The sequence below is a fragment of the Zonotrichia albicollis genome, chromosome 10 (assembly GCF_047830755.1).
Source record: "Zonotrichia albicollis isolate bZonAlb1 chromosome 10, bZonAlb1.hap1, whole genome shotgun sequence".
Classification (NCBI taxonomy): Eukaryota; Metazoa; Chordata; class Aves; order Passeriformes; family Passerellidae; genus Zonotrichia; species Zonotrichia albicollis.
The window spans coordinates 5,420,576-5,433,620 of record NC_133828.1 but is presented as its reverse complement, the minus strand read 5'-3'; the positions used below and the strand labels follow the sequence as shown (position 1 = coordinate 5,433,620).

The 13,045-nt window shown below is 37.0% G+C and overlaps 1 protein-coding gene across 6 annotated transcripts in view; it reads right to left on the bottom strand.

Annotated features, from left to right (window-relative positions):
- Positions 1-13,045, bottom strand: part of LRP1B (LDL receptor related protein 1B) — a 639,076-nt gene that overhangs the window by 82,526 nt on the left and 543,505 nt on the right. For all 6 annotated transcript variants that reach the window (XM_074547868.1, XM_074547870.1, XM_074547871.1 and 3 more), the window contains exons 59-60: positions 12,558-12,739; positions 10,093-10,292 (exon numbers count right to left, since the gene is read on the bottom strand). In XM_074547868.1, coding sequence (XP_074403969.1) covers positions 10,093-10,292; positions 12,558-12,739 — 382 coding nt within the window. The remainder of the gene's footprint in view (positions 1-10,092; positions 10,293-12,557; positions 12,740-13,045) is intronic.

The following is a 13,045-nucleotide window of genomic DNA, read 5'->3' as shown; positions in this document are numbered from 1 at the left end:
AAGTTAAGTTTAAAATCAGAATAAAACAGCATATAAAAGCATTAATATATAATGAAGAGATTTAAATAAAAAAATATTTTGATTTCATCATCTTTATTAGTACCCACCAATGAAAAATACACCCAATAGTCATCCTTATTTTGGCTATCCAGGAAGCAAACCCCATATCCTAAGCATAGATATATGAAAAAAAGCTTATTCTCTGGTTTTGTGGATGCTTGTGGGTAGCCAGACAATTTATCCTGCCTTCATTGGACTAGACATACAACAAAATTCAGATGAAACTTTATATTCATGAGCTAAAGGTTCAGGAGATTATCTTACTCTGCCTGAATTGTACCATCACACTGCATTAACAGGGAAGCCAAATTAAGTGTGTGGCACAAAATATTAAATATTACAGTTAGAACACTGCACAGAAGAACATTGACTCAAGTGCACTGACTCAAGTACAATTTTCTTTTATTTAAAGAAAAATAAACTCCGCAAGTACCAGGTTTAAAAGCTTAATTCTTTCAAACTTCTTAAAAATAAAGCCATCTTATCAGGAACAATGGAACAACTATTAGGCTCTCTTCTTTTTATGTTCTTTAAAAGAAGAATGACAAAATATATTTGTTTCTAAAAACTGGGTTTCCTGTTATTACCATTTATAGGTATAAAGTTAAAACTGTCAGTGTCCTAGCACTCACAGATTCAGGGTGCAGTTTGTCCTGTCACTATTTTTATTTCTGAGAAACTCTGTAATTTTAATGGGCTTCTGCATTAACTTTTCATTAGGTCACAATCAACACAAAGTTGCACCATTTAAAGCTGTTAAAGCTAAATGTATTCTGTTGTGAAACAAAGTTATTAAAAAATCAATTAAGAAAGCAATGAATAGTACACATACATGCAAATGAAAATCCATTTGAAGTAAAATAGAATAGAACTACAGAATCACTGGACAAATATTTCTGACAAAAATCCTACACTGACCATAAAAATATAAAATTCTTATAAAAGACTAGTTAATAATAATTACATAACAGAAAAACTTATAAAATTTCTTCTAAGCTGACCATAAAAGCCAATGTAGAAGATAAAGCCAGAGAGACTTTTCTGAAAACAGGCTAGCAACCAATTCTGACTTACTTTACTGTTTAAGAAATAGTTCTATCACAGCTGAATACAATTCTTCTCTGCCTTTTAGTAAATTATAGCAAGGAAACATCAGAACTGTTGACATGTAAGGAGTTCTAGAATTTACACTTCCCATCAACTGTGAATGACCAAACAAAAGTGAACAGAAAACTGAGATAATTTTTACATTTGATTATCTGACGGAGCAGTCAAGTAGTCTGTCATGCTCTTTATTCTTTGGCTTAGAGGACATCAGTGTTTCACACTTTCCAAAATTTCAGGCAGTGAATATTGATTTTTTTTACAAATTTATGGAGTAGTAGAAACACCCATTTCCTTTTTCCACTCTTTCCTGTAACTCCAAAAAAGCTTTAGCTGATTGATCTCATCATAAATGACATACATTACTAATATTGTATGTCTAATACTAATTATTAACCCTAATTAATACTAATTAACCCGACAGCAAGCACTGTGGTGTGAATCAGTTTTAAACAGGAGAGGAAGACTCATTGCTCCTCTTTCTTTGTCAAGCACTGCAAAACCAGATTATTTTGTATGAATTTAAAGTAAAGGCAGGTTAGTCCTAACAAAGCACCTCTGTTTCCTCTGCAGCATTTGAAAACATTTCATCCCATTCCAAACCCATTAGTAAGAAAGGAATATATTCTGTTAAAGCTAAAACATTTCCTTTTGGGATTCCTTTCTCTTCCTCTCAGAGCGGGGCAAGTTCCTTGCAATTCCTCCTCTTACACACCTGCTGCCAGCTCTGATTCTCTAGTGGTATTTTGTTTTACTCATAAATCATGGATTTTCTGACACTGAATGCTAATCCCAAACAGGACTAATCCCAAACAAGTAGATGAGAAAAGGGGCAAGCAAGAGGAGGCAGAAAGGAGGAGGAATGCACAGGCCTTTCAGAAAGCTGCAGAAAACAGGAGGAAAAAACATAGGCAGGGAATAAAAGGGAAAAACGAGGAGGCTGGCAACAGATCAGAAGTGGTGGGAAATAAAAATTATTAGATACTTGAAGACAAAAATTACAATATACAACATAATAACGTGCTGCATGAACTTAAGAGAAGAGCCACAGGAGGGAACATGGTTACGTACACATATGAGAGCCATGACAGACTCAAAGTATATCTGTCTCTCTCTCTCCTGCATTCTGTATCAATTTTGATCCAAGAATATAAATTCATAGGCTGTAAGTCATATTTGTGATACAAATGTTTACTTTTCTCTGAAAAGTGAACTCTGCTTCCCTTATATTTTCTGAGCACATTTATTTAAGCGTAAAAATATGTTCAATTGATTTCAGGAATGAAGATCATTCCATCTAGGATTCCTGAGCTGCAGAACCTGAAGCCACACAGAAGTGAAGCCCAGATCCCTTGGCTCTTATTGAAACACAAGTTTTTCCAAATAGAAAAGCAAATACTAAAACATGAATAATAATAAAAAGGTCTCATTGGTGGGTGGTAAAAATCAATGTACCAAGAAAAAGTGTCCTTTGAAGGACAAATTTGACCCCTTCTAAGAAAAAACAAAATTATCAAAGTTATAAAAAAATAGATATATATCAAAATATCAAATTCATCAGTGCCCTATCATGTCCAGAAGATGGTTGATCACTTCCAAGAAGAAAAGGATGTGTCCCTTTCCAAAAACAAGGGGCTGCAACCTTGCCCTGCCCTTGTGCAAAATCTACAAAAACAGAAAAGGTGAAACATCCCTGTTAGGCTCTTCCCAAAAATTCACCCAGCTAGAGTGCCAGTCCTGGGAAGCCATTCCTAAAGGTAATTAATTATTGTTAAGCAACAATTTAAATTACTTTCCCTGTGGCATTAGAGCAGTTTCTGTTCAAGAATTTTGGCACCCAAACACAGAAAATTTACATGGGTGACCCAGTCTGAAAAAACAGGTCACACTATTTTGAATTCCACTCCCTGAAACTTGATTTTCTGAACTGCAAAAAAACAGAAATAAAAAGCCTACTGACATCTCGATCTAAATGCAACCAGTGGTTACAAACCCTACAAAGACAATTTCCAACAAGGAAGAACAACTTTTAATAAGAAAATAGCAATTAAACCTTCAAAACCAAATAAACCTGGAGATTGCTGATCTCTTCTGCAGCAATTCCTGGCCCCCACTGTCCCCTTGCCAAGTGAGCTCCCTTGTAGCTGTTTCTGTCTCATTTTACATTCAGCTTGGAGCCTCTCTGAGACACAGTCAATACTTTTTTATTTCCTATACTACTTACTCCTGATCCTTGTTCCTTTTGATAAAGAATTTTAAGTGTTTAGCCCATAAAATTAATAATGAACAATGACAACAAGATTATCTCTATTAAGCTTGTGACAAAGTATGTAGAACTGACATATACAATTAAATTTAAGGATATTACATTAAAATACTCTATTTTAAAGATGAGATATTTTACAATCATTATTACTTTTATGAAATTGACATTTGGTTTAAAAACCTAAACCTGTCAAACTCAATGAACAGCAAAAAAATATTCATGGACTATATAGATTAAGTCTATATATAAACTCTATATATAGTTTTAGAATGTTATAATTCAGATCTTTAATTACATGTCCAGGCATAAATATTTCTTTCTGCAAAATTAATATATACATCATATATATCACAATGTCCATATTGGTTTAAGTATAGGAGATAAAAGTCCTAGCACTCAGTGGTGGGACATTTTGCCAGTATAAAAATGTAACTGAAACAATGAAAACTGAGAATATTTCAACAAACTCACACAAAACTTGTTATATATCCCCAAACTGCTATCACCATAGAAGCAGGAAATTTAGACTTAAATCGAAACATCTTAAGGCACTCATGTGTTTGAGATATTAAATTTCACTATTAGATATAACAACACCATGAGAAAAGATGCATAAATTTTTCAAAATCTGCCTATAAAACCAATTGATAAAAAACTAGGAATACAATATTTTCTTTTCCCACTTTAAAATATTTTATTGCCTTTTTTAATTCACTGTGAGCAGCTGTTTATATGCCAGTAATTCCACAGCAGTACAGAGCAGTAAAAAATTACTCTCAAATATATACAAGTCACTGTTTGAGTAGAATAACAGTGTGCGTTAGTGAGTTTTTAAGGTTTTAAATGATTTTGCAGATTTACAGAGACCTTTTACCTGCCTGCCAGCCCCTCACCTTGGACTCCTGTCTTGGTTTTGATATCCATTCCCAGTGACCCCCAAGCTATTCCTTCTTTTATCTTTTGCTCTCCTGCCACCATCCAACTGTGAGGAACAAACCACTGGGCCACTTTGGTTTATCTCATTTATCTTCTGCTGGAACCATGGGAGCTGTCCAACACTGCCACTGCCTTGATCAAAATCCTCCTGCTTTCCATGGTGTTGATTGGAACAGGGAGAAAACAGAAAATATGTGCTTCTCTGTCTAGATTGCCCCCTGACAGGAGCAGCTGCATGGAAAGTAATGCTCATCCCTTAAAATTTGTGATGGCTCAAGGAGAAGTTTGTCCAGCTCATGGAGAAGTTTCAAGTATAGTGAACTATTTTCAGAAGTTTATAATCTGAGTATATTGCACAAGAGCAGGGGAATATACAGAAACCAATCTGATGGCAAACTTTGATGCCTCAGGTTTTACCTTTTATATTTTTCAGATTCTGTACTGCTTTAGTGTGAATTTCTGGGCTTCATATTAGGGGACAGTGAGCTCTCCTCACAGAGTAGGGAGACAAAAAAATTCCTGCTCCAGCTGGGGACCAAGGACAAATGATCCAAATCTCAGCCCAAGAGCAGAAACAACGTGGGCTGGAGAGAGAAAAACAAGAAGGATGGGACTTCATAACCTAAAGCTATAACTCAAATTAACTCCAATATGCAAATGGACCAAAACTGACCAAAGTGAGAGACCCTGTGACCAGTCAGACATTTTGTGACCATTTTGGTTCATCTTGGGTGCAGCCCTGGCTGGGCTCCTGTGCTGCCCAAGATGGATCCATTGAAGCCTCCTAATAAACCCCTACTTTATTCTTTAGCTCTGTCTAACCTCTGCTCTAGGTCAGCCTTCACAAGGCATCACCTTCATTAACTGGTCTTCATAAACTGGAGGCTGGGGAACCTTAAAGTAACTGTGTTAATTACCTTTAATATAAGTGAATCTGAACAATTTCTCCTGAATATTATCCTTTAAAAGAGAAGGAACCCAATAAAATAAAGTAATAAGATTTGGAGAGAAATATGTATTGGAGAATTTTATACGAACAATTATGAAAAGTGAATCCAAAAGTCAATAATGAAGAGGGAGGAATTATCAGTTTGTGCTATCAGATGTGGCTACAATGAATAATTCTATAGACTCCTCAGAAGTTGGGAAAAAAACTGTTGCCATATCAGAACTATTTCTCATCTGCTCTGGGAAACAAACCCTCTTTCAGACTTCTCTAATTTTTGAGTTATGAAAACCTCCTGTATAAATCTGGAAGGAATTGGTTTCTGTAATGTTTTAGATCATTTCTACATCAGGACAATTTTATAAACAATTGGACATATTCTCTTTTAAAACTCTGGTGGCAGAGTTCAGAATTGGACACAAATACTCATTTTCTACCTGCAAACTCTTTACAATGAGCAACATTTGAAATTAGAGGCACTAAAAATTAAAGTTGTAATCTCCAGACCCCTTGTACTTGTTACTTCAAAACTTGCATATACACTCTCCGATTCTGAGAATTGCAAACATTCAGGAAGAAACTGTCTCAAGAACAGGATGTTTTTTCAAATTGAAGTCCTCCAGGAAAGTTATTCTCTGTTAACTGTATTACACCTAAAGAAGTAATTTAACAACAATAATTTAGTTAAAGTGCAACACTTTTCCATTGCTTAATTTCCATGCCCCTGTCAGACGAAGGATTGCAGTGCCCAGCTTTTTGTTTTTACAGTATAAACCAACAACTTGACACAGTTTAAGGCTTAATCTCAGAGAAGTTTCTGTACTTCCTAAACTGGACTGTCAGATTTCCCTTTTATAATTTCATTTTACTGAAATGCTCGTCTTCAAAAGGAAATGGGGGAATGCAGGCAGCTCTGGGATTTAGGAGCCCTGAAGGTTGGGAAAACCTGCAAGGAGCAACCAGATACCCAGGGAGCTGCGAAGCCTGCATCTCCTCTGGGCTGTGGGAACAGAAAGCAGCTAAGTCTGACAAATTCTTAAAATTTTTATTTATTTTTTTCATAAAGCTCACATAAGTAAACCAGCTTAGTGCTTAGCCAGATTAGTGCTTCAACACTTGCTTAATCATTTACAGTGTAGAACATTTGAGAATGCTGCAGTGCTGAATTGGCTAAGCTCTAAAGACAGTTTATATAACCAAGCATTAAACTTCAAACAGCTCAGCAAGGTCAGCGCTGCCCCAGCGCCAAGAAGAGCTCCCAAGCACTCTGAGATTTCTGGCCTAGTTAGCATGTTTTCAAAATTCTTACTACGAGTCTCTTGGCAATTATAAAAGAGAATTTCTCTGTTGAAATGCAGAGGAATTTTACAAGAGAAAAGCAGCAGATGTTCTCCTCAAAAAGCTTTAAGGTTCAGAAGAAACAAACAAATTTAAAAAACCCCGCACTTGTTGAAGAAATGTTAACACCAAGATCTGAATACATGTAAACTCCCATTGCATGTAATAAATACTCCATGGTTTAGCAGACAGCATGTTAATAATTAGCCTAAAATTTTTGTGTTTATCCTAAATTATCTGATGTGGAGCACACAACTCTGCACATTGTCTCGTACCATCCCTTAATGATATGAAATCCACTAATTCTGACAAGTTACTTATATTTGCTGTGTCTTTTGAAATTTATGTGGCATTCTCTGATAGATTTTGTAACAGACAATTTAAAATCCAAAAATCAGAGTCTCAGGAAAAAAACCTCAGAGCAAGCCAGCCTCATCCTCAGAGGTCACAGAAACACGTGAGAAAATGCTTAGTTTGCCATTATTAGCACTTCAGATTGCATCACTCACAGCATTCCTGTTCACACTTTTTCCTCTCCTCCATGAAAATCTATTTTGTGATTGCCATATCTGTGCCTTTATCCTTCTCCATTCAAAAAAACAAAGGGTAAGAGCAAACTCAACCATCTCCCCCTTACTTAACTTTGACAATACAAAATGTGCAAAATGACAAAGGAAAACAGACCATGAAATCCATGTGAAAAACAAGCTTTCAAGGAGCACAGTTATCACAAGAGATAAAACCTAATCTTTCTCATTTAAGTGCTTATCAGTGTGGATTACAGATATCAGAAGACCAAGGGGGATCACAGCTCCAAACACAACTTCCCTGCATTTCTCCTATTAAAATAATTATTTTACAATGGTTAAATTTTATCATCCAAAATATTTCTATTTTTGTGCTGAATCACAAAGAAATAATTTCTTTTAGTTGGTCATTCCAGGAGAAAGCAGGGAGTAAAGGAAAAGACATTGATTAAAGGCAAATTGATCTTTAAGTGTGAACTCTGCAAAACTGTCAGAGCTCTCCTTGGAGCACCCACAGGGTTGTTTCATCTGTTTCAGACACCAAGAATTCTATCACTGTCTTGTTAAATCCACAGAAACGTTTCTACAACTTCATTTTAATTTGTTAATGATGTTTTGAGTGAAACTCTGATAGCAGAAAGCGACAAGAGGCATTAGGTGTGGGCAGGTGGGAGAGGATCCAGACAAGGGGCACAAAGATGATCCAAGGCTTGGGAAACTGTGTGAGAGCAAAGGCTGGGAGAACTGGGTTTGTTCATTCTTTAGAAGAGAAACTTCATCACCACATTCCAGCCTTTAAAGAGGCTGCAAAGAAATGAAGACTCCCTTTTTACATTGAAAAGGCAAGGGGTGATGGGAACAGGTTGGGAACTCTTGGGAAGATTCCGGCTGGAGACAAGAGGAAAACTTTTCACAGTGAAAATACTGAGCCATTGGAATAATCTTCCCAAGGAAATGGTGGATTGGACACTTGCAAGAAGCAGCTGGACATGGCTGTGGGTCATCTAGACCATGCTTTTCCCAGAAAAGGTTGGACTAGGTGATCCGTGAGGTCTCTTCCAACCTCATCCTCCACAATGATTGCCTAAGGAAAAAACCTTGCTTTCACATCATTTGAATACATCAGGATCTTTCTACCAAAGCTCAATTCTTATGGCTTGAATATTTATACACCATCTGGACTTCAAAGAGACGTGTCCTCAAAGGCAGCATGATACCAGCTTTACACAAAGTCACTATTGCTTTTGGAGCTTGCCTCACATACTTCACTGTTACCAAATTTGGATAAATTTGCTGTGGCATTGTGACGAATTTCCTTCTTCTCCAGGATCAGGCATCCTCAGAAGACGACATTAACTCTGCAGATATAAAGCAGCTGAAACTGATTTTATCCAATTGTTCAGGAGAGCCCCACAGGCTGGAGACCAAGGCAATGGACACTGAAGATGGTCTGGCTGGAATTTTGCAGCTGTCTCCTGAGTTTAGTGACATGAGGACATTTTTGGGTAAAGAAAAATTCTGAAACACTCATGCTGAAGGGGAAGACTGTGAAAAGTTTGACCACTGTGGTCAGTTTAGCACTAAGAGAGACACATTGGCTACTATTTACTTCTTTCCTTTGAAAGTTCCAGAAAGACGAGTAAGAGGATAATTTTATGAGAACAAAAATCAGGATAGCAGCACAGGGAATGACATCAAGAGGAGTAGGGAGCTTTGCATTCTCTGTCAGAAGATCAGAATGTCAGCAGGATTCCAGCTCAGGGCTATATCTGAGTGAGTGCTGCTTAGATGAGCAGGTTACAACTGGCCAGTGCTCATCCCAAAAAAACCATGGACATTATGCTGAGATTAATGGGAATATTTACAGCTCTTGTAGCTACTGCTAGAGTGTCTCCAATCTACCATCTCAGACAAATGACATTGAATTATTCATGATGCATTTATAACCTACAATTCATGAATGCAAGGGCTAGAAAACTTGTTGGTTTCCATTTTTTATTTCATGGTGAACTTTTGATCTGAAAATAAAGTAGTTATTTCATCAGTTGTGGTTTGGAGAGGACCTGGAGGCACCCAGTACGAGATAAAAGCCCCAAAAAAGCCCAGATCCATGAAGTTTTACCAGGAGTACAGCAGTGCTGAGATTTGGGTAAAGCTTGAGGAAGGAGCTCAGGTAAAAATTTCATCTCAAATAAAACACCCCAAAAACCTTGGCAGACCAATATAATTTCATATATTTGAATTAAAATGAATGCTCTTTAATTATACGATTTGGAATATGAGAACAATTCATCATAGTGTAGCATTTTAATTTTTTTTGCATACTTTACACATAAATAACACAAGCTGTTTAATTACCTGTCAGGTGAGAAGCAAAACACAGGGATAAAGATTAGTTCATTACATCAGTATTTCAAAAGTTACTATTTCACCCATCTACCAGGAAAGGCCCAAATTACATTTGAAATACTGGTCTCATGCTGAGCAGACTAATAGCTTTTCCAGGCTTTCTGAGGTAGGAGAAAAGGCTGATTTTAGCCCCCTATTCTGACAGAGCACAGAGGATCTATTCCTTCTACTTTAAACAGCAAGTTTCACTCACTTTGCAACTTAATGAAGAACCTGTCTATATATGCCAGGGTATAAAATTGAAAGAGTGCCTCAGATTACTGTGTGTGTTCCTAGAGCTTCTTTTTCTATTTGACATTTTTCCCACAAACACATAGTATTGCAAGTTTAAAAGTTATTCATATAAATAGCAGAGAATAAAAATGAAAAGCAGATTTTAAAATACTAATAGAAGAAAAAAATCTCAAAAAAGGTTGGAAAAAGGTTTTAAAGAACAATTTTTATGTAACTATACATAACATTGAAAGCATCAAAAAGAAAAAAAAACAACTGAAATGTTGACCAACCTTTATGTCTATGAGTTCCATCCATGTCAGAAAACTCAATGTGGTTTTCATCAGCCCAGTACAGTCTGTGGTTGACATAGTCTATGGTGAGAGCCATAGGTCTGGAAATCTGGGTTTCTATAACCACAGCTTGCCTGGATCCATCCATCCCAACCCGGCCAATGTGAGGGGACTCACAGCAATCTATCCAGTACAGGTATCTGTGGAACAAAACACAGCAGCTGAGTAACTGTGATGCCTCAGGTTTAGCTTTTATATTTTTCAGATTCTGTGCTGATTTTAGTGTGTAGTTCTGTGCTTCATATTAGGGGATGGTGAGCTCTCTTCACAGAGTAGGGAGACAAAACAATTCCGGCTCTAGCTGGGGACCAAGGACAAATGATCCAAATCTGAGCCCAAAGAACATAAACGTGGACTGAAGAGAGAAAAACAAGAAGGATAGGACTTCATGGGCTAAAGCTGTAATTGGACAATGAACTCCAATATCTAAATGGACCAGAACTTATACAAGTGAGAGACCCCATCAGCGGTCATGCATTTTGTGACCATTTTGGGTTCACCTGGGGTGTGGCCCTGGCTGGGCTCTTGTGCTGCCCAAGGTGGATCTACTGAAACCTTCTAATAAATCCCTACTTTATTCTTTAGCTTCATCTAGTCTCTGTTCTAGGTCAGCCTTTGCAAGGTATCAGCAGCAATAATGGATCAGAGAAGCTGTGGCTGCCCCATCCCTTGGAAGCCCCATCCAAGCCCAGGCTGGATGGGGCTTTGAGCAACCTGGGGTAGTGAATGGCATCCCTGCCCATCTTGGGGGTTTGAAACTGGATGATCTTTAGGTCTCTTCTTAATCAAACCATTCTGCGACTCAATGCTTAATTTATTTAGTTGATCTCAAGAATAAATCAATCATTACAATATTTCCACCTTCCAGATAAATCTTTTGAGTTTGCTGGACCTGTCTGTAAATAGGTGTGCTGAATGTAAAGGGTTTGAATAGGAATCCCCATGGTAAGTGTGATTTTTTAAATTGATTATGGACTAATAAAATGTGCATTTAAATGGCTTAGTCTTGATAACTTAGAATTTGAAGCACCACTCAAACTGGACTTTGTGAATCTCATATCCTGAATAAATGGTATAGTTAATAAATTTATCAGAAATATGGTATTACATCTACTTTTTTTTTTTATATACATGTTACAAAACTTTTTTTTGCTGTTAGGCAGCCACATAATGCAAATTGAATTGCTTCAGGAAGTACTAGCTGCAAAACATTAAAACAGTTTCTCACACAGAGGGTTTAAAAATGGGTGAAACATTGAGAGAGACTGTCAGAAAGCTGAGCAGCAATTTTCCCCTCAACATGCCATTTAACCACAATGCAGAGCACATTTGCCATAAAGGCAGAAAAATCCCATTATTTAGTACATGGACGCATGTGGCTGCTATTGTGTGCCATTACTCAGAACCTCAGGACAGATCTTTCCAGCTGGGAAGCTGATTCTGCTCTACAGGCTTTGGACAGGCTCTCCCAAATCCAGATGCAGCTCATATCCTTGATAACCACCTGGAACAGAATTTGTGTGCAGGAGGAGATGGTGGCCCTAAGAACAGTGACAGGTATCCTACAACACACAGGTGCAGTGTGCTGGCACCCAACCTGCTCCACACAAGCAGCAGACAGAGGAAACTTCCTCCACTCTCTCCAACAGAAAATGTTTTCTTTGGAAACAAACTGCATGGCAGCAGCAGGATAATTCACTAAGCATTTCTCATTTGTGAGGGAAAAAAACCAAAAAAAAGCCATACCCAAGATTCAAGTAACACCATTTCAAATTATAACTCTGAATTTGAGTTTCTATTTCCAGTAAAATTCTATACTAAAATAAATGAACATAGGCTTATGTTTAGCAATAAAAATGTAAAAACAGTTTTGGAAAGCTGTCTATACACACACACACACAAAAAAACCACCAGTAAGTTATTATGCCTATTTATTTATACATCTAAGTCTTCCTGAAAGACTGGGACTATGTGTACTAACTTTATACAGTGATTTTTGCATACTCTGGGATGCCCAGGCAACCACAGAAAGATCCCATATATTCATCTCTTGAAAACATTAAACAAAGGTCTGCATCCTCACTCCCCAATATTACAGGGAAGAAAGGGTACAGTTGCAAGAAAATTAAATTCAAGTTCTAAGAAATAGTAGAAAATATCTTTTTTCTTGAAAAAACATAGCAAACTGGATAGGTTATATTTTTATGCAAGGAAAAACACTGCTTTTGTTTGCCTAGGTAGGTTCCAGACCAACACAACAACTTTCTCCTATCACTGAATATTATAATAAAAAAGCCTAAACCAACAAAAGACTAAGCATTATTTCCTATGTATTTTTTGAATTAAAAAAAATTAATATCAAATGAGGATTAAGTAGGAAGTACTGAAAATTGGCTACTTCATACCCAGCTTGAGGATCTAAGGACAGATCTCTGGGAAACTTCACTCTCTTGCTCACGAGGACAGTCGGGTACAAGCCATTGAGTTTGGACACCTCAATAATTCTCTTTTCAGTATCAGACCAATAGAGATTCTTCCCAATCCAATCGACTGCCAGGGCATTGGGAACAGCTGTATTGTGAACTACCTGGAAAAGCAAAAATTACGTTAATTATTTATCTAAATAACTGGGAAAAGGAACAATAATTTGAGAGGTACTGATGTCAGGATATTGAGAGACTGGATGTCTGGTACAGTGACATAAAGCATGTAAAAATTGGGTATCATTCACTGCTAAACACTGACACTTCTCAGGTAATAACACTTCTTAAGTGGTCACAACAATGTGACGCTTTCCTTCTAGTGAGGGAGAATGGAGCATACTATGATATTGTAACGAGGAAATTAACAACTCCTCTGCATTATGCAAAAAATGTAAACTTTTGATCTTTCA